At 37.8% G+C, this 22,821-nt stretch overlaps 1 protein-coding gene across 1 annotated transcript; it reads right to left on the bottom strand.

Annotated features, from left to right (window-relative positions):
- Window positions 1-15,885: 15,885 nt before the first annotated feature.
- On the bottom strand, window positions 15,886-20,902 carry LOC144700944 (L-Aspartase-like family protein). Its single transcript, XM_078572545.1, has 7 exons — window positions 20,498-20,902; window positions 19,718-19,981; window positions 18,340-18,456; window positions 17,632-17,780; window positions 17,212-17,503; window positions 16,943-17,107; window positions 15,886-16,252 (listed from the first exon to the last, which is right to left on the bottom strand). Exons 1-7 carry the CDS (start codon window positions 20,855-20,857, stop codon window positions 15,989-15,991), a joined length of 1,611 nt encoding a protein of 536 aa, XP_078428671.1. The 5' UTR covers window positions 20,858-20,902; the 3' UTR covers window positions 15,886-15,988.
- Between the last annotated feature and the right edge of the window lie 1,919 nt (window positions 20,903-22,821).

The following is a 22,821-nucleotide window of genomic DNA, read 5'->3' as shown; positions in this document are numbered from 1 at the left end:
TTCTTTTATTAACATTTTTATCTTCCTTTCTTATTCTTTTGTCCTCTCTTCTTATTCTTTTAATCTTGATTTCTTCTTCTTTTGTTCTTCGCTTTTTCTTTTCATATATTCTTATTCTTTTCATCTTGCTTTCTTATTTTCATCTTTTTCTCTTCTTCTTCTCATCTTCCTCTCTTCTTCTTTTCATCTTCCTCTCTTCTTCTCTTCTTATTATTTTCATATTCATTTCTTCTTATTTTCATCTACATTTATTCTTCTCTTCTTCTCGTCTTCTTCTTTTCATCTTCATTTCTTCTTCTTTTGATCTACATTTCTTCTTCTCTTCTTCTTTTCTTCTTCTTCTCTTCTTATTCTCTTCCTCTTATTTTCATCTTCATTTCTTCTTTTTTTACTCTTCTTTTTTTTGTTTTCTTCATATTTTCTTGTTATTCTCTTCTTTTATTTTTGTTTTCTTCTTCCTTTCTTGTTCTTTCCTTCTTGGTCCATGTCTATTTTTCTACTTTTGTGGTTTGACGTTGACATTGAATAGTCAACATAGATGGACTGGGACTGGACTTGAACCAAACTTTAGACAATATTTAGGTCCTTGCTAAAAACTGAGACTTTCAAGACCCTACTCTCTCTCTCTTTTCCTCCCTCCTCTCTCTCCCCTCCTGCTCTCATCTCTCTCCCCTCTCTCTCTGCCGTCTTTCCCTGTCTCTCTTCCATCTGTTCCCCCTTCTTCCCACTCTTTTGCTCCGTCTTTCCCTGTCTCTCTTCCATCTGTCCCCCCCTCTTCCCGCTATTTTGATCCCTCTCTCCCCTCCTCTCTCTATCTCTCTCATTGTCATGTTGGCCTATGATTTAGAATCAAGGTTTTGAATTTTATTTTTTAGTGAAAATGAGGAAATCCAAGAATTCATTCATTGTTGGCTTATTTCCACATAGCCTCTACAATTGAATGTACTTTGATTCCAGATATATTAAAATAATTACGACCCACGATTGGACACCACACTAGAAATATGTGCAAACATGCATTACATGTACATGACCAAAAACATATTAAAAAAAATTAAATTTCTTACTTTTAGTGTGTTTTCTGTTTGATTATTATGTATTTTGTATACATAATAATTTGGATAATACATATGTATCATATTTAGCATGGCCCTACAGAACTCAACTTGAACATAGAAGATCAAGTGATAATACCATCTCATCATTTACAGTCACATTAATCATCACATGAAAAGTTAGACAATGAAACTTTTATCATGAACTTTAAAAAAGGTCATGAATTGAACATTACACTGAGGAAAGATTATGTAAAGCTGAGGTCATTTTTTCCCTAATTCTCTCTCTGGCTCTTTCACATGAACACGCACTCTCTCTATTTCATTCACTAGCTCTGTATCTCTTTTTGTCCCTCTGGATTTTGGACTCCCTCTCATTCTCTAGCTCTCTCTCTCTCTTTCTATCTTGATCGCTCTCATCTATCCTCTTCCCTTCCTCCCTCCTCCCTCTCTCTCTCCCTATTTATCTCTCTCTATCTCCCTCTTGGTCTTATTGTCGAGTCAGCAACTCGGAGAAGTCAGCCACTGCCTGGAACAATGGGATCCAATTGAAAGATTAGTAAGTAAGAAATAAGCATGTACCCTATGCTCGTTAAGAGAGCTAGCAGCCAGGATTCATTCTAAGATTAAATATAGTGTGGATGAAATACAGAGGATGGGGATTCAAACTAGATAGGAAAACATATAGATGTCCAAGATTTAACTTAGATGCAACTGCTATAAGATGTTACAATGGCTGAGTAAAATATATAAACTTTCCTCTGTTTATTTCTCATATGTTAGTATAGGTACGAACATAGATGTAGAGGAATGGTTTTTTATAAACATAATGATCTTCTAATTACATTCATCTCCATTTATGTCTCTCTTTCTCCACTCTCCTCCTCCTCCTCTTCTTCATCTTCTTCTTCCTGAGTTTGGTCTCCTTCCTAAAGATCTCTGTTGCTCTTTCTGTCTCTAGCTCTCTCTCTCTCTCTCTCTCTCTCTCTCTCTCTCTCTATCTCTTTCTCTCTTTCTCTCTCTTTCTCTCTCTATCTCTCAATATCTGTCTCTTCCCCTATCACTCTCTTCCCGTCTCTAATTATTTCTCCTTCCCGCTCACTCTATCCCTCTATCTACCTCTCTCTTTCACACTCCCTCTCTTGATCTCTCTTGCTCTCTCTCACTCTCTTCCCCTCTCTAATTATATATTCTTCCCTCTGACTCACTCTCCTACATCTATCTCTTTCACTCTCCCTCTCTCTATCTCTCTCTCACTCTCTCCCTCTCTTAATCTCTATCTTCCTCTCTCATTCTCTCCCCCTATGCCCTTTTTAACCTTTTCTGCTTACTTCTTAGTCTCTTCCTCTGTCTACTTCTATATCTTTACCTATACCTGTCTCCCTCTCTCAATCATCCTCTTTATCTCTTTCCATCTCAAACTCTCCCTCTCTTATCCATCCTATTTCTCTCATCTCACTCTCTCCCCTCTCTATCTTTATATCTCTCCCTCTTGCTCTCTCATTTCTAACTCTCTCTTTCCATTTCTACTCTCTCCCCCCCCACTAGTTCTTCGTATGTTCATCTCAGTCTATGCCCCTTCTAATTCTATCTTTCTCCATCACTGTCTCTACCTCTCTAACTCTATTACTTTCCCTCTCACTCTCTCCAAATCTCTACCTCTCTCTAGTTCCCATTTACTCTCTCCCTCTCACTCTGTATTTATAACTCATTTATCTTATTTCCTTATAGTCCATTGTAATTTTTTGTTATCCTGGTGGAGAAATGTAATCCACTTAGAATATAGATAAAGTATAGTGAAATCCATTGAGATTTGAATATTATGTTTCTAAGATTCATGAAATACATTTCATAAGACATTAATACTCATAATGGAAATTCATGATAATATTTTTTTGACTTGTTGTTTTGGTTCGATGGAAAAAATATCAGGTTTATCTTTTAATTTTTTAATTTATCCCTTAACATTCTTTTAACATGATGACTTTGACTTTCTAACCTTTCGCTATGACACTTTAACCTGACCATACAAGAGTTGACCTAACCACTCCTTGATGGGAACAACACCAGTCCAAAATTCAGCTAAATACCTAAAAAAAATTAAACCCAAAGAAGAATGGCCCCCCACATGTTTCTAAAGAAAATAAAAGATAATGCCTATTAGTCAAGTTTCAAAAGCACTAAAGATAATTCTAAGTGTGCTCTCTTATAATCTCAATTTTAGGGGTTTTAATTTGTCGTTGGTAATTGAGATTATTCAAAAATATATTTAACCGTACTTAAGAATATTTAGTTAGTGATGAGTACGGATCGTCTCCACAGGGAACGATGATCAGGCAATTAATTTCTCATGATAGTGATGATCAACGTGAAAAGAGATGAAAACGACAGAGTGTATGAGCTAGTGATATTGAGTAAAAGGATGTAAGTTATATGTTAATTTAACTTAGAGAAAAAGAGTAAGTGAATGTAAAGGACACAGAGATGGGTGAGTGTGTGAACGATGGTGGTGGTTGAATGTAGAAGGGTGTGATGGAGTGGATAGAGACGGGGTATGAGGATATAAGGAAGTAAAATGTGAGTGAAAAGATTGTGATAAAATCTAATTACGCTAACTATGATGTGGGGAAAAGAAACAACGTAAGGCAAAGACACTTACCTTAGATCCTTACATTCCGCCAGGATCACGGTGATTTAAAAGTGTCGGTAAGCTCCCCCTCATCTCTAATGCGTCTCCCCACACACACAGGGCACCAGGAACACACTTGATGGATCTCAAAACTCATTATCTTTCAATCAGCCCACACAAGTAAGAAGTAAGTTCAAGATGAATTTCACAGTGATTTATTCGTCTATTTATGGATGGAAAGAGAAGGGGAAGACGAAGCAATGCTGAAAATTTCAGCTCAATTGGAGTAGTAGAACAAAATTTATGGCCATTTGAAGTTGAGCCAATCCAAGCCATTTATTTTCTTCTCTCCATGTCAGCGTCCTCATTTTCTGTTTTTGTTGAACAGTCAAATCGCTTGAGATTTTATGCCTTTTCATATTCCACGCTTGTGCTTTTCGGAGTTGCCACCTGTACCTGAAAAAGGACAAAAAGAAAGATTCTTTGTGAGGCTGATGTGGCAGTGCGTCAACATGCGTCACGCTGCCTTTTTTCCTTTTTTATTCATCAACGGGGGATATGAGCGTGTCACGTGTACGTGTGCAGTCCAAGTGTACACGTGGCACCCTACCGTGCGGCCACGTCACCCATCGTTAGGAGAAAAAGAAAAGGAAAAAAAAACAAAAAGTTGATTTTGTCATTTTCTGCTTCTGCGTACGCGCACATTTATTGCTAAAAATGCCTTCTTTTTTTAGTCGTCCGTGTCATCATGCACAGAAAATAAAAATCCGAAGTGACAATCATAAGTGCAATCATCGCTTCGTGAATCATAAAGCGATGATTGCATGGCTAATGATTGGCTGATACCAATCATCAGCAATCGCTATAATTTGTCGTTTTCAAAAGAATCGAACGGCGACACATGGCGGCGCGAAGTAAAGGGCTAAAAACATATTAAAAATTCATATTAATAATATAAAAGCCCAAAAATACATATAAATATATATTTCAACTTAGAAAAAATCACATATTTCCAAATTTAATGTCTAACAATTCCAGAAAAATCATATTCTATCTAAAAAATTATATTCTTTTATAATCTATTGTCAGAAAATTCTCAAAAAATACTTAAAAAATTTAGAAAATTCATAAAATCATTCTAAAAGTAGATTTAGTCATTCTAAGCTTGATAACATGCAAATATGAGTGATTTAATGCAAATAGACATGTAAATATGATCATATTAAAGTATTAAATATCCATGTTATCACTCTCTCAAAGGAGGGGCATCACATGTAGCCCAAAAGCTCTTTTTTTTCAAGCCCATTAACATGTGATGAGTCCAAGTGGAAAATCATATAGAAGCTAACAAGATAAGTAAAACATTACCTGGAAACCCACAATATACTCTAACAGGTTCTACTTCTACTAAAATATGTATTGTAACTCTGTTAAATGGTTTTTGAGGTGGAGATGTTTTGTTTCTTCTTAGCAGAGAGTTGTTGAGCCTCACAATATCTTCTGAAAAATTATATAGGTCCCAAATATTTAGAATATCTCTGATCTAACCTGTGTAGTTTTTGATATTTTGTTTTGTCTTGTTTGTCTCATTTTCAAAAATTTAAATGTATTTTAAGGGGTACTATTATTATGGACCCTATATCATCTATGTAAGGTCTCATTTTAACCTGGAAGACACAATTTAAAGTATTCCTTTTTTAGAGAGACATGTTCTCCTTTATATCATTATCCTTTTTAGAGAGTGCTCTAGTACTTGTAGACTCAATCACAAACCTGTTTAGAGAGTCAAGTGTTGTAGATGCTATCTCTTTGGATTCAGGACTAAGCTACATCAAGTATTGCAAGGCTTATGGACTAAAACCGTACCACTATAATGTTCCTTAACTAAGGTTGTGTCATATTAATAAATAAATATAAACTATAATAATGTGAAATTAAAATTAGACTTTTGAATCATCATTTAACTCTAAAGTCTAGAACCATGGTATGGGCATTTTAGATTAATAAATGGGGTAAGTTTTGGAATTCTGATGCATTTTAGGATTCATGGGTAGCAGTATCAGCCAGATTGGAGTGTAAGCAGCCTGATACATAAATGGGAAATCCATGAATAACACTAACCCTTCCCCTAGAATACTGGTAGCTTGAGGTGTAAAAGACGTGAGTATATTAGAAACAAGGTCAATGTCATAGTTATAGAAAAACAAATTGAATTGCTATCCACACATTCAAGAAAAATTATAAATTTTAAAAATAAACCATAAAAACATTTCTATAACCAAAAATTCAGTACTAGTTTTTAAATTACATGTTAATAAACCAGAATTTGGGCTAAATAAGTCGATTAAGAATCTGATTTATGCAACATTATTTATACATTTTTGCTTACATAGAATAGGGAAGGTAAAGATCAAATCAATAACGATCACACACTGAGAGAGTAAATTGCATTTCAGATATCTTTTAAAAATAATCATTTTAGGTGATTTATATTTTTGTGGAATAAGATTTAATGTTAAAGAAAACCTTCATCCCCAATTTGTGGGCCCTAGCGCTCCGCTGGGCGGGTAGTATACTGAAAAACCTGTAACTTTTGATATAGGAGGAATGTTTAACATTTGATGCATTGGAAAGTTTGAAGTCTAGGTTATCCAATGGAATATTTATCTAGAAAAAAGTTGAGAAAATTCAAGTTAAACATTCAGGAGATCACACGAACCTTATCACTTCCCCCAAGGGCCAAGTGGTGCTCTTCTCTAGTAATCTTGATCACCCTTGAACTCTCTCCCACACTATTATAGAAAAATAATGAAACAAAGAAATATTGTGTACTAGGCCTCCAACAACAACTTGGTAGCATAAATATAATATGAGATACGAAGAGAGGTGAGAAGAGAATAAACAGTAAGGGTCCTAAGCTTCCCAGCCATTGGGTTCGATTCTAGGAATTTGGAAGGCTCATATTTCTAAATTTCCAGCTTACAGCCATGTTCCACCCTACTCAGGTTTTAAAAAAGGCCTTTCAAATTAAAATTGTGGTTAGTTCCACTATTCTTGCCTTTATTTGACCTGGTCTTTAAGGAGATTTGAATGGGCTTCTTTTCGGCTTCTTGTGTATTGGGCCTCTTCTTATTATCTACTAGATGGCTTAGTTTTCCCATTTCCTTCCATTTGTATCCCAAATCCACCATTATATTTACAAGTCCTTTTTTTTCAAATAAAACTCAAAGAAGATGTTAGAAATCCACTTGGCTCTAACGAGTGAAGTGGGCTTAGTCTAAAAAATCAATAATATGTATAGAAATAAAGCGTAGGAAAATAATCATAAGTTTCTCATTTTATCCGTAAAAGATGAATTTAAAAATATGTGGTAAAAAATATAAAAGCATGATTTAATTGATCAAAATTTTATCACATGTATAAAGCTTATAGCATTAAAATTTTCATTTTATGCTATTATTCTTGCGAATAAGTATATTTCTGTTATTTAGAAGTAATATAGAAAAGATATGATTCAATGAATTTAAATGAGGAAATATGAAATGCCTGACTTAGGTTCTCTAAATGAAGGGTTATGAGGAAGTTAAGGGTCTCTCCTCTTCAAATACTCAATATTACATAATGAAATAGGTGTATGGTATCGCTCGTTCAATAAAATTTGACATATTTCTGAATCAGTATTACAATATCTGGACACTCAACTATTTATCAGAGAGGAATGTGTATAGTAAATAAACACAATCTAACCCAAAATTTATGCGTTCTCTTCATAATGGGGAAAAATGTATCATACTACACTCATGTACACTTAAATTTGTGTGTCACATTCCCATCAATTTTTCATTTTAGAATTTTGATTTGACTAAAATTTTCAAGACTCATTCGATGCCTTAAAAATAAATCACATCATTCTGTAGAAAATAGGGAAATGAATGATACAATATTTTTGGAGATTTTAAATGAAGGAAATTTAAAAAATCTTTCCAATATAAAATACTTGTATACAGGAAAATTTTACAAAAATAAATCATAAAATTATCAACTTATCGTTAAATGATGAATAATGCTAGTGCAAAACTAAAAATATGTCGTAAAAATGAAGTATAAAAGCATAATTTATTGATCTAATTTGATGTTTTCAGAGAGATAGTGTGGCCTTTATGATAGTGTTCACAAAATTGATTCCTATGTATCGTTAGATGATTATATACCACATGTTAACATATTTGATTCAATTGAGATTTGTGTAAGTGATCCTTATACCTAAGATACGAGAGATATCTTTTGGACGCACAATGATATGTTGCTTTCAATATTTCATCCTGATGACAACACTATAAATGCACAAAGATAATTATGCAAAAAGTGCACATGGATAATTATGCAGTCAAGAAGGAACTGTGTGCCTTTGGGATACCAATGAAATTCTGATAACAATGCAGTCAATGATGATACAATGAAATGCTTTAACGAATTATTAGAAATATTAGAAAATGAGTTCTCCTATAATTTCCTACCACATCAAACCTAACTAGGTTGAACTATAAGATTTTGACAGTTGACCATACCCTCAGAGATCATGGGAGTTTTAGACAGATTTAGATGATGTGTGCACAGAAACTGATGACAAAAAGGCTTCATGAAAGAGTTGGAACTCCTTCGTACCTTTTTTTGCATTCGCTTTAGCTTAGCACCTATTTTTAACAACTTGATCTATCATTTGAGTTAATTTGATCCAAGTTTAATATATGTATATAATTTTATTACAAATGATTCATTACTTTAGCTTACAAATAATTATAGAGTTACTACTAAATTGATGCATGGGCCTAGAGGATCCCACACATAAGAAGAATACACTAAAGATATATGGGTATTTCTTTGTAAATTCATCCTGGGTGCCTCCGTTTCTCCTCTCCTTTGGTGGCCCAACCTTGACATGACTAAAACATTGAGGAGATGATCTCAGAAGGATGATAATGATTTTCAAGAAAAAGATAAGAGGATTCAGTGTGCCAAAAGAGGGAGTATCTCTTGAGTCTGGACATTTCTGTGGCTTGCGACGACTTGTTCAAAGAATAAATGATAGCAGATTTGACTCCAGCAAGGTGATTTGATCATCATCTATTATTATTATTTTTAAGGTCCATTTTTCTTTTTTTCATGTAGTAATATGATTGAATTATTGATCATGTAAAAGAACCTTACATGAATTTGCCACTGGGGTTAAGAGTTTGCCCCATTATTATTCCCAATGTCATCGTAGCCCATCCTAGCATAAATCACTGAGCCTCCGATAATGAAAATTGTCTAAAACAATTGGGACTTAGATGTTGGCCACATCATACCCATATTGTCTGCCTTGAGGGATGTGAGACCAGATGTCATACATGATTATATTCCAGAGGCACTTGGGGAACAAAACTGTGTGGTTCCCAAAGAAGGCAATCCCTTAGATGGCATGGCCTAGAAACATCATCTAGGGTTGCATCATCATGCCACTAGACACCATCACCAATGCACCCTAAACCAGGGGTAAAAATCAAATTAGTTTTATGCTATCCTCGATTTCCACTATGTTCTTTTTTCACCGAACACTTTGGTAAATTTTTAGGATTATTTCGAGATCTAGATATTTGGCAAAATTGGATGTGCCAATTTTGATGAAACATAGAGCATCTGGAACCCCTGTCCCTTCTCTCAGAACTCTGAAAATGGCAGGCCTTTTTTGGCTAAATTTTGATGAAAATATCTTTTTCCATTGACTAATTCAACCTAATAATGATTGTTACTCTATATCCTATTTACCCACAGACAAACAAAAGCTTCTTAGGGCTCCACTTCATAGTGATTTTCCTTGAACCTTTGCCACATAAAAACCTGTAACTCTTATTATCTTAATGAGGTCATATTGCCTTAGTCAGCAACAACAAACGCTGATTTTTTTGTGTTCTTGTCGTATGGATATTTGTTTGATATCTTTCACATGTTTGTCTATGTAAATTCATAAAATAAAGTCTACCTTCATTTCTAAAACCATTATTTATTCCTAATATGGCAAGCACATTATCAAACCATTTGCAAGTGTGTTTATGTTTAATATCATTGTTCATTTTTGTGTGTGTTTGTTTGTGTTTGTTTTCATGTTTGCGAGCAAATGAGCACGGACTTCCATTTCCTAACGAGTTGATAGACTTTAATGAAACCGGAGTAAGTGAATTTAGGTGATGTCAATGACATATATAAATATCATTTTAAACTCTGGTAACATGGGTTTTAGATTTTGTATGAGATAATGAGACGAGACATAGCAGAACATTGTAGCACTTTTTACATAATGGTGTATTCTGATTGTTAATACTATCTCTGGACAAGAAATCTGAGAAAAAATTTAAAGCTATTGAGATGTTAAGATGTTATTTGGATTCTTGCATTCTATGATTTTGTAGCAATGATAGAATTTTAACTGCCATCTAATGGGCTTGACATAATCTCAATATAGTTATGAAATCCATGGTGGTACTTAAGACTTATTCTCAAAGATCCATTATTGAGTAGGTAACTATTTGCATAGAATCAAGAATATAATCTAGCTACATTTCATGGAAGGAAATGATACATTCCATGAGGAAAAAAACAAATCATGCATAAAACTAGGCTCTTTTGGCGATCAAATCATAATATGCTGCATGAAAAAATTTTTAAAAAATTGAAGTACTACGTTCTATTGGAAATCAAATCATAATAGACCTTTAGGAAACAAATTAGTGGACATACAGTTCCTGTCACATATTTTTAAAAATCTTTATTATTTCTCCTAGAGTGTTTATGTAAAATCTTAAATATTATTTGTTGATAATGAAGAATACATGACAGCTTTATTTGCAGATGGAGAATTTGATTGATTTTTATAATATAATTGGATTGGAGCATATTTTAAAATTATCACTCCGCATAGAATTGAAGTGCCAATAAATGTAGAGAATGGAAATGTAAAAATATGATGTCAGGAGAAATAAAGTAATCCATAAACTTTGATGATGATGCATGAGGCCATGAGAAACTTACTATTTTCCCTCATCCAAATGGGTATCATTTGGATGAGATAAGTAATGTCAAAACTTCCATCACTTAAATTCATTGAATCGATTCTTTAAACAAAATATTTGCAGGGTACTTAGTGAAATTAATGTCAATTGAATGTCAACAATGAATTTCCTCCTCCAAACATGATTTTCTAATACTAAAGGCTAGCAATATTTTGCAAGCAAGAAAAACTTTGGCCTCCTTTACAGTAGAAGTTATATTCAGCAAGAATATATGCAACTAATATTCAGTATCATAGAAACCTTGGAGGGTGCCTGGGCAGGTCTAACATGCTAAAATTGCAAAAACAAGAAACAAGTTGATAACTGAAAGACTTGATTCAGATTTTGACATGATTCCAGAATACATTGCAGATTTTGATGTCATTTTCAACCCGAAAGAGATGTGTTTGATCATAGTATCGATTCAATCTACATGATTCAACATGAAAACTAGTTGGAAGGCAACCTCAAATATACGTCAGTTACTTTGACAAAAAGAAGATTATTGTCAATCTTCCCAGTCAATGCAGTTTGGAAGATACATAAATGTTTTCAATGAGCTCACTAAGCCTGGAGTGGTCTTGAGCGAAACCACTATGCTATTATCTTCCTATGTTGGTTTCTACTTTTTGTGTCACAATGTATTCGAAGAAAGAGGACCGAAAGCTCTTCCTGGCATCCAAGAAAAAGCTAAAGGTCACCCTTCAGCTTTCTCTTGGATTGACGAGCTTCATGCAGGTTTATGCTCTTAGTACGGCTACACCACGTATGGCATGACATTATGCGGTGCTGACCTCGCCTGGAGAGACCTCGCCTTGTCACCAGCTGCGCGAGGGCAACCACACAGTGGATGCCCTTGCCATCCACGTAGAATGCACACAAACTCTTTCCTCTCTTTTCCTCAGGCAGCTCGTGGATGCGATCGCGTTGAGCGTCTTGGCTTGTCGGCTCTTCGTACGCGTTGCACACTATCAAAGGAGGGCCCGCGAGACTGGCATATTGTATTGAGCGCTGGAGGTGGGAGAGCTCGCCCTCTTGCCTGATAGGCCTACATGCCGTGCACCACAAAGTTGACATTTATGGACGGCAGGAGGGATTGCGTACACTCCATGCATTGCCACAGTGAGGGCTCCAGCACTCTAATAACGAAGAGCAACTTTCTTTTGGCTACTTATGGGTACCACTCATGTATTTTTTTCTTTTCTGCACTAAGGGTGGGGGCGAGTAGGGTCCGTGTGTGATTGGGACATGTACGCTCGATCTACCCCAATAAATGTTGTTGAACACTACATTTAATAAATAAAATCTCCTTGGTTGGCTCCAGGGCATGGCTAGACTGTTCTACGGGCACAACTATAGGGGTTGATTGTACTCGGCACTGTGTTTTTTTGTCAAAAACTAAAGCTTTCTCTTGGAAACTTGAAAGTTAACTACCTAATTATAATCCCTCAACAAAAAGTAGGGGAAGAGCTCCAGTACTTGGAGAAGTGGAAGAAGCTTCAATTGGTTTTAAAACAAGGGATGAGCGGCCTACAAACATAGTTAAGGGTTGATGGTCACAGGGACAAGGATCGTCAAATACTAGAAGAGAATTGATCAGCATGGGGTAGGGATCAGACTGGAGAGGAGCTGGCTGAAGATCTGGTGATGCAATTGAAGGGGTAGGGGATTGATGGACGATCGAGGGACAAGGTAGAGATAGTGAGTGAAGTAACCAATCTTACATTGATTCTTGACTGCTATACTAAAAGGAGGGTGCAAGTATTTATAGAAAAAGACCTGAGATATCAAATGACTAAAATATCGAAGATACTCATGGGGGTACATGATCATATCAGATAACATTTTATTTTTATTTTCAAAAGTATTTGATTTTTTTTAACAATAAAGAAGACCACCCAAAACTGGTGGCCTACCTGCTATCATTAATAGTAAAGATTTTGTGCAAACAATATACAATCAAACTCAAAAAGGCTATCCTCTCCCTCCACCCCAAAAAGACATCAGCGCCTCCACATCATGAGCGACATTTCCACCGAAGCTGCCCTCCCTTTAAACACTGTCTCATTTCGATGCAGCCATATCGTCTAGAGCACCGCGAGTAAGCTCCCCCAATCCAATCGACTTCTATGTCTCCCTTCTAAAACTGAAATCCAAAAGGCCTTGACCGAGGAGATATCCACCCTCGGTAAATGTTGCGATGCCCAGGCGCCCTACGCGAACTAACACGCGAACAGATGGGAGCAATTTTCCTCACCCCTATCACACATAGGACAGTCGATGAGAGTTGTAGGGGCCCATCTCCGCCGATAGACCCTTGTGACCAGCCTTCGTCACCTCAGCAACCAACATAAGAGCCGCACTTTACGGGGGATTTGCACGTCATCAACATGTGGCAGGTCTTACTGGTTGTCTCATTGTCTCAAGTTGTCCCTTGGATTTTCAGATATGAATCTTTCATCAAGAAAGACGGCCCCCACCATATCCAACCATCGTGGGAATCAACTACCGATCTGAATGGTAGGAGTGTCACTTGTAGCCCAACAACTCCTCAAACCGTGGCTCCTATAAAGCTTTTGGTAGCACAAGGACCCAAGCTTCATCCCAACATTCCCAGACCGTGGCTTCGTGATTCTTCGCTAAAACAAATAGCCTTGGGAACCTTAATTCATGGAGCCGTGATTGGATCAGTTGTTAGTCCAAAAATGAAATGTTTCCCCATCTCCTAATTTGAGCTCAAAGAACTTACGAATGCGAGCTATGGCTTAACACGAACCGCCCAAGAAGGGGGACTCTCCTCTGACTCTAGCCCAACATCTCTCCCAATCTATCTCGGAGCTATACCTGTCTCTCAGGACGTTGAAAACCAGCCCTCCGCTAAAGTCGCAATCATTTCCACCCACTTGGTCAAAAGTGTCAAATTCATTGATTCCAAATGAAGAATCCCCTGCCCTCCCTACTTTACTGGTCTGCATAGAATCTCCCATGCTACAAGCGACAACCCCTTTCGTTCTTCTTCTCCATTGCCTCCCCAGAAGAATCGTCTCATTGGCCCCTCCAGTCGATTTACCACTTCCGCTGGTATTTTAAATACAGATAAGTAGAATATCGGGATAGCAGAAAGCACCAAACGTAGAAGCACCAGCCTTCCCCCTTTCTAAAGTACTTTGTTTTGCCATTGCTCCAGCCCTCGTTCTACTTTTTCAACCACCAATTGCCATTCAACAACTAGAATATGCCGCCTTGTCAACAGGAGACCCAAATAACACATTGGGAGCAATCCTCGAGGTGTGCCTAAAGCTCTAGCACATTGTGTCTCTTCCTCTAAGGTACCTCCGAAGCCCACGAAAGCGTACTTACCTCAATTGAGTTGCAGCCTTGAGAAGTCCGCAAATAGATCAAGTAATGTTGATAGAACACGAGCTTTTATTATCGAGACTTCAATGAAAAACGTGGTGTCATCCGCATACTGCAAAGAGGGACGCCCTCAATGTAGCCCACCATCTGAAAGGCCTTGAATAGATCTTGTTTGCAGGCTTTGAGTGTGCTGGTGGCCAGGGTGTCCGTCACCAGTAGAAATAGCAGTGGTGCTAACGGACAGCCTTTATGGACTCCCCTTTAGGGCAGATCCATCCCTCGACTATTGACCAATATCAAGAATGAATGAGACGTGACATATCGTTTCACCCATGTCATCCACTCATCGGGTAACCTGCATTTGCGCATATCAGACCATAAGAATCTCTAGTTGAGGGAGTGATATGCTTTAGCGGAGTCGACTTGCCGAATGAAACCCTTACTCTTGTTCGTCTTCTATGCGGATACGATGTCCCCTGCCACCACTGCATTGTCCACCAACTGCCTACCCAAGATGAAAGCTGATTGAAATGGTCCGATTAGGTCCCTAATTGCCACCCATAGCCGGTTCAACGGCACCATGGCGGTGATAAGATATATGAAATTTGAAGTGCAATGTGACTAAAGTTCCCCATGTTGATGGCACCAGAGCGCTTGGGTAGCAGAAATAAGTATGATCGGTTTAATCTCTCCAAGCCATAGTTACCACGCCGAAACTCTTCAAGTGTACTCATCATCTCTGATCCGACCAAACCTCCCGGAATTCGCTGTAAAAGAATACTAGAAATCCATTGGGGCTCGGTGCACCTTCTTCATTTAAGACTTTGATTTCCTTCCTCACTTCTTCCACGAGGAATGGCTTCTCCAGCTCATCTTGTTGGACTTGCATTAACTTAGATGCACTTCTACCACTCCATCTTCACTGGTTCCGACCCCTTTTTAGTTACTTCTCTGAAATGGTTTTCTAACGCTTCTCTAATCACTTGTGTCCCGATAACTTCTTGCGCCCCCACTTTCAACTGAAGTATTTGATTTGAGCGTTGTCTTCCATTTGCCGTTAAATGAAAAAAATCGAGTATTGGCGTCCCCATCCTTGAGTCATAGATGGCGAGATCGCTATCTCCAATCAAGCTCTAGCTTCTTGTCTTCTTCTTCCACTATCCCTCTGCAGTTTTTTCTCCGTGTGCTCAATATCAGTTAGGCGCCGTATATCTTCTAGGGCATCCGTCTACTGAACTCGTGTCAAGGCCTCATCTCTGCGGCAGTGTCAATCTTTTCAGATCTTTTTCTTGAATTTTATTAGATGCAGGCGCAAGTCTACGAGTTTGGTGGCCAATTGCACCGTGGCTGTGCCCTGGCTGGGTTGAGATGACCACCATGACATCACCTCTTCTCTGAACCCTTTCTCCACAACCACAATCTATCCATCTTGAAGTATATGGGTCTGTTTTGGCCGACATTATTCTGCCATATAACTGGGGTGTGATCCAACGAGGTCTAGGGACTTCGACCATACAAAATCCTAATACAGTAACTCTGAAATTTTCTGGAAAAAATACAATTTATATGCAAGAACACAATCCAAATTTTTTATCAGGATTAAGGGAAAATATAAGAGTGAACATCCTACCCTCTCCATCAATGAATTGAAATGCAAGTTCAAGCATGCATGCCAAACTGCATTCGATCTGAATAAATTATGATAGCATGCTAGTTCAGATGATTTCAACATGATCTAAGAGCTAAGAATGCAAAGTTGAAGGCTAAAAGCATGTTGCCATTGGGTCTTAAACAAGAATAACAATAACACATAGAAGAGTCTGTGCCAAGTGTCCCTACTTGGAGATTCCCAATTGTCCCTACTTGCTGGTTGCTGCATCGATGCCAAGTGTTGAAACCCAGTGATTAAGCTGCTCAGTAACGCAGGAAGAACCTGTTGACCCATACGAGCAAAACTTTGACACAGCATTGTTGACCCCCACAAACTCATACACGTCCTCCTCAAAAATTGGGTCAACAGCCTTGAGCTCATCTAAGTTTAGATCAGAGAGTTGGCAGCCCTTTGTGAGGCAGAAGGCAACTGATCTTCCAACAATGTCATGGGAGGTTCTGAATGGCACACCCTGCAAGAAAATGGACGCCAATGAAAAGTATGAGGGGAAAGATATCTGTATAGACTCTCATGTTTTATTTGTTAGTTTTTCTTTCATTTGGACATTGGAAAATAAATAGAAAGACGATATTTAATATAAAAATTAAGCATCGGAATTTGGAAATTGAGTTTGAATGCTTCCACTGTCAACCCAATGGCTAGGGTTTTTCCAGGAAAAACAAAGTCTTACCATTGGTTTTCGAGTAGTCTGTGTAAATACAGATTACAAAGTCTTGGGCTGGGTCTATAATAAATTGTTGATTCTATTCTTAAAGGGATTTCCTTATGGGTACGTGTACAAATATGAAAATAAAAGTGTTTACAGAAATACTACATCACTCACCAGGGACGATGAATTTTTTTTGTCTAACATGAAGTATAACACAATTTATCGACCACTTCTCAGGTAATAATCAATGGCTGTAGCCAAACAGGGCCACAAAAAATGTATCACTTTATTTGTGATATAAATGTGATATTTGGGAGTACTTTGTCATATCTTCTTTTTTGCAGTGAAGATGAAGGCAGTAGATGATGCTCTATCACTTTATCTAATGGACACTACAAGTTGAATATTTATAAGGTTCTAAATGTAAGCAAAAATAGCAGAAACTAATCAGACTTTTTTCTATAAATAAAAAGAGGACAGCAAGACACTTGCCTTGTTAACAAGATAATCAGCTAAGGTTGTGGCATCCAAATGTCCGGCTGGAAGAGCCCTCTGAATTCTCGCCAGATTAAATTTAATGTTCATGGCAAATTCAGCAGTAACTTCGAGCATCCCCATGATAGTCTTGACACTATCAAAAAGAGGCTCTTTATCTTCCTGATCCAACAAAGAAGAAACATACAAACAAGAAACACCAAAATCATGACCACCTCAGAAATTATTTAAATATTAAAGTTCAGCCAATGTTGAGGGCCATTAACCTGAAGATCACGATTGTAAGCCTGGGGGAGACCCTTGCAGAGGACCAAGAGTGTGACTAGGTCACCAACAACCCTTGCAGATTTACCACGAACGAGTTCCATCGGATCGGGGTTCTTCTTCTGCGGCATAATTGAGCTTCCAGTGGAGACAGAGTCACTTGGTACAAGGAAACCGAATTCTTCTGATGCCCACAGGACCCACTCCTCGCCAAGCCGAGAAAGATGAATGGCGGTGATGGAGTTGGCCGATAGAAACTCCAAAACAAAATCACGGTCTGAAACGGCGTCGATGCTGCAGTATCACAAATATGGACGCAGTCTAATTAGAAAAAGGTCTAATTGTCCAAAACTGAATAAGTTAAAGATTTGCATGCAGGTCGAGATTAATTGCAGTTATGGTAAAATATTAAACAAGCACACCTGTTCCGCATTGGTGCAGTAAATCCAAGGGCTTCTGAAGTCATAAAACGGTCAATAGGAAGACCAGTTCCAGCCAAGGCACAGGCACCCAAAGGGCTGAAATTCAAACGGCTTCTACAATCTTCGAATCGACCTGCATCCCGTTCAAGCTACAGTAACCTTTAAGAATCAGTCGAACATGATAAATTAAACAAGCCAAAGTAAACTAATGAACACTTGACAAACTTTTTTTTTCACGTTGAATATTTGAAGATGTCGCGAAACTGAAAATGTAAATGATAAATTTTTTTTAGCATAGTCGTGTAAAAGATAACTTTAATGTGGTGTCAGAGAGATATCACACAACCGCAAATATTACCTATAACCGAATGAAATACACTATCCCGTTCAATCATTTCAAGCATCCCGTTCAACAGCAAATATCCCGTTCAAGCATAGGGTACCGATAGGAAGAGTTGAAATCAATGACGAGTAATATCCACAAACGAGAAAAAAGGTATGTTAGCATCCGCAACCTCAGTCAGCAGTACTTCCACCATTTTGTCTTTAGGGCAGTTTCCTTTTAAATACACTATCACTCAAATGATAATTGCTTAAGAGTCTTTGATAAACTGGGTTATTTATATAACCCTGTAGATTCAAGAAATTTTATGGCAACTGGAATCGGACCCCTATATATTGAATAATATTCAGAAAAGGAAGCCTTACTTGTTCGACATATGAAAGAAGGAGATGCTGTAGAAGTACTGGCTGCGCCCTTTGAAGATGGGTGTATCCAGGAACTATCACCCCATCGTTCTTCAAAGCTAACAAAACCAGGGCTACCTGAAACCGTACAACATAGAAAAAAGCATATATAAATGTGAATCAGAAGAATATCAGCCCATCGATCCCAAAAAACGAAGCAAACGAAATCACAAAAATGTTTAGACAGTTTTTCTATAATTTCAAGATTGATTTTAAAATGAAAACATTTTTCGTCCGAACTTTTTATCTCCATTTTTTACGATGTTTTCTTACAAACCTAGCAAAAATTGAAGACGGCTCCCACCAACCCACATTCCCACCAAAATGGTTAGCTTTAGAGTGGTTCATTACAGGAGACCAGCCTAAATATTGACACGGTCTTCCATGTAAAGTATGAACAAGATTTGTTCAAATTATGACCCTTAAGTAACAAAGACTTGTCATTTTAGCCCTTAAGAGCATGATGAAAATACGAATGTTTGACTCCAATAAACCTTTCACCATTCCTGAATAGCTCAATCATGTATGAAGAGACCATCAAATATTTGATCGTGCTAAAATGATAGATGTATATGAACGAGATATCAAGCAACAAGAAGAAAGAATGAAGGAAGATGAATAATCGACGGTTTGAATCCATTAAAAATTGAACAAGGAATCATAAATAGTGTCTGACGTGGATTTGTCTCTGAATGAAAAGTCTATGACGCAGATGATGATGATTCATCTCTAAAGTGAATCGTCATCACCATTATATTTTGCCCATGCCCAAATATGGATGATGATAGTGAGATTTGTGGATAAAGATGACAATGACAAAATCATCATCATCCGCCAACCATCTTTCAGCATCATTGACAAAGATAATGTTTCGTCATCATCGTCATCTGGTTTCTAAAGTTCATCATCGTCATCATCCTGATCATCCAAGTGTCCATGAAAAACAAAGATGAAAATGACAAAATTTACGGATGAAGATGACGATGATGAATTCGAATCGTCCTTGTCATTGCCGTCCATTGGTCGATGATGATATTTGGGCAGGAGGATGATGATGAAAAATTCATCATCAACCATCAACCTTAGTTTTGGCATCAGCAGTGAATATATATAGAAGAGACTGATACTTCATCATGCGTTTCCTAGCTCTGTCAAAGTCATCATCCTCATCATCCAACCGTCTAAGACAAATGACCATTACAGTGAAAAATATGTAGATTTTTTTTAATTAAAAAAATCTCCATTATTATGGAGATAATTATCATAAATACCTGGCATTATTATACCAAATAGAAGCACGCATCAAGTAAGAAAAAAATAAATGAATAAAAGTTCGAACCTGGAGCCGTTTAATTTGAACCAGAATTCCATCAATAGCATCTCTAGACCAAAGCCGAAGATCAGTCACAACTTGATCATTCCTGCTTCTGGCCGTATGCAACTTCTTAGCAGGTTCACCAATCATATCTATCAATGCTGCTTCAATGTTCATATGTACATCCTCCCGATCTGTTCTCCAGACGAATTCTCCAGCCTCGATTCTCTTCTCTATCACATCAAGCCCACTTAATATACTGTCCCTGTCAGTGCAACTTATCAATCCCTGCATCACAAAAGCTCAACAGTTCATACTAGAGTAAGTAAAAAACAATGAGCGCACTTTAAAATTTGAAACATTTGCTAACCAATCGTATCCCCTAGTATTAGAAATACTATTACAATCAGAATTCATATTTGTTGTAGACCTATATAGAAATCCAATATTTTTCAACAAAAAACCGACGGAAGGAAGCGTCGAAAGCCCGTAAACTACATTCAAATAAAATATGTCGAAAGACAAGAGAACAAGAACAAAAATTTGATATAATTGATGGGTATTTCAAATCTCAATGGCTTCTTTCAAATCAAATCCCACAGGGATGGAATGTTGTAGACGAAGAAGATAGAAATCTAAGAGTCTTCAGTGGGAACGACACAAGGAGCTAAAGATAAATTTTCGAACGACAACAAGCTCGTAAATCACCACAAAAAAGGGCTATTTTACGACTCAGAAACAGGGAATGCAAGATCACACAACAAGATCATCATACAATCGATGAAAAATGATTCAAAAACTCACCTTTGCTGCAAGCATCGAGGCATGAGCTCGACTGCCACTGATGTCGTGCTTGTAGAGCGCCTTATCGAAGGAGATGGACTCGCTGAACCTCTCAACGGCGTCAGTGACGCTCTCTTCGAACCGTCCGCCCCACAATTTGTCCTCTTTCGAAGAACCCTTCTCTTGAGACACAACCACGGGCGACGCCATCGCTATTCCGTCGCTGTTGCGGTTCACAGCAAACAAGGAACAACGCCGACGGCGATATAGCGGAATTCGCCGGCGAGGATCAAAAACTGAGATTTGGGTCTCGAATTTCGAGGAATTTGGCGTCGGGAAGGAGGAAATAACTGGAATTCCGGGCTTCGAGAGGGTTTTCATCTTCCGGAAGCGCGGATCAAAGAACAGGGAGAAAATCCGAGGTTTTTGAACATCTGGGGTTTTGAGCCTGCATGCTTGCCTTCTTGGACGGATGATGAACCGTCATCCGTTCCGTTCTAATTCGTCATCCCGCGGAGTCTGGGTTTATGGACGGATGACTGAACGAATTGTCTCTCCACATCAGTCATTCATCACACATTATGATCCCCCATCCCGATACCGGTCTCAGATTGCGTTATCGTGATGGATGCTGTACCGGATACTGGGAATCAAATTTCCAACATCCATTTTTTTGATATTCAGATATCGGATGTTGATGTTGCTACAGTACCGATATCTGATGACGATATCGGATGTCGATGTTGCTACAGTACCGATATCTGATGACGATATCGGATGTTGATGTTGCTACAGTACCGATATCTGCAGACGACATCGGATGTTGATGTTGCTACAGTACCGATATCTGATGATGATATCGGATGTCGATGTTGCTACAGTACCGATATCAGATGACGATATCGGATGTCGATGTTGCTACAGTACCGATATCCGATATCATGATCCGTCTCGATGTCGTCATCCACCTCCGTCTCAGGAGAAGGATGACGGTATCGGATATCGATGTTGGATATTGAAGTTGGATATCCAACATCTATAACCTAAGTTTCGATTCAAATTGTTGTTGTTCTTCTTCTATTCTTCTGCTTCGTTTTATTCTTCTTCAGCAGTTCGGCTTCTTCTACTTCTTCTTCTATTCTTCTGCTTCGTTTTCTTCTTCTTCTGCAGTTAGGCTTCTTCTACTTCTTATATTCTTTTGCTTCGTTTTCTTCTTCTTCGGTAGTTCGGCTTCTTCTACTTCTCCTCCTCCTCCTTCCTCTAATTCTCTCTTCTTCTTCTTCTTCTTCTTCTTCTTCTTCTTCTTCTTCTTCTGCTTCTGCTTCTCCCTCTTCTTCCTCCTCTTTATCTTTGCTGTGTTCTTTATGATTTCTTTTTTTGTCTTCTCTTTCTGTTTAGTCGCTTTATCAGTCTTTGTCTCTTAGATTACTCTTCCATTTTTTGAGTTAGGTTTTTTATATACTGTCAATATTGTCTTGTTCTTGTTCTTCTTTCTTTTCTTCTGCTCTTCTACTTCCTTTTCTTTCTCTCTTCTTCTTCCTCTAATTATCTTCTTCTTATCTATTTATCTTCCTCTTCTCCTTCTTCTCTTCTTTTGCTACATCATCTTCTTCTTATATTCTTGTTCTTCTCCCCTCTTCTTATCTTCTTATTCTTTTCCTCTTCTTCTTCTCTTCGTTTTCTCCATCTTTTTATTCTCTTCTTCTTCGTTTGATTTATCTTCTTATTCTCTTCTTCTTCTTCATTTGCTTCATCTCCTTCTTCTCTTCTTCTTCTTCTTCTTCTTCTTCTTCTCTTCTCCTCCTTTTTCTTCTTCGCTTCTCCTCCTTGCTTTTATTCTTCTCTTCTCCTGCTTTTTCTTCTTCATCTTCTCTTCTCCTCATTATTTTTCCTCTTCTCTCCTCCTTCTTTTCCTTCTTCTCCTCTCCTCCTTTTTTTTTCTTCTTCATCTTCTCTTCTCCTTCTTTTCCCTCTTCTCTTCTTCTCCTTTTTCTTCTTCTCTTCTCCTATTTCTTTTTCCTCTTCTCTACTACTCCTTTTCCTCTTCTCTTCTCCTCCTTTTTCCTCTTCTCTTCTTCTCCTTTTTTTCTTCTCTTCTCCTCCTTTTTCCTCTTCTCTCCTCCTCTTCCTTTTTCCTATGCTCCTCTACTCCTTATTCTTCTTCTCTTCTCCTCCTCCTTTTTCCTCTTCTCTCCTCCTCTTCCTTTTTCCTATGCTCCTCTACTCCTTTTTCTTCTTCATGTTCTCCTCTCTTCTGCATCTTCTCTTCTCCTCCTTATCTTTATTCTTCGCTTCTCCTCCTTTTTCTTCTTCATCTTCTCTTCTCCTTCTTCTTTTCCCTCATC

Source organism: Wolffia australiana, chromosome 3 (assembly GCF_029677425.1).
Source record: "Wolffia australiana isolate 7733 chromosome 3, ASM2967742v1".
NCBI classification, from domain to species: domain Eukaryota; kingdom Viridiplantae; phylum Streptophyta; class Magnoliopsida; order Alismatales; family Araceae; genus Wolffia; species Wolffia australiana.
Note: the sequence above shows the minus strand (reverse complement) of the source record. Positions and strands in the feature narration are given on the sequence as shown.

Excerpts from the sequence above, each read along its gene's own strand:
- LOC144700944 (XM_078572545.1), bottom strand. The coding sequence starts at position 20,857 with ATGAAAACCCTCTCGAAGCCCGGAATTCCAGTTATTTCCTCCTTCCCG. Across the intron at positions 17,781-18,339 it reads TTCTTTCATATGTCGAACAA|CTTGAACGGGATGCAGGTCG; the intron begins GTAAGGCTTCCT and ends AGGTTACTGTAG. Across the intron at positions 17,108-17,211 it reads CTTACAATCGTGATCTTCAG|GAAGATAAAGAGCCTCTTTT; the intron begins GTTAATGGCCCT and ends TTGTTGGATCAG.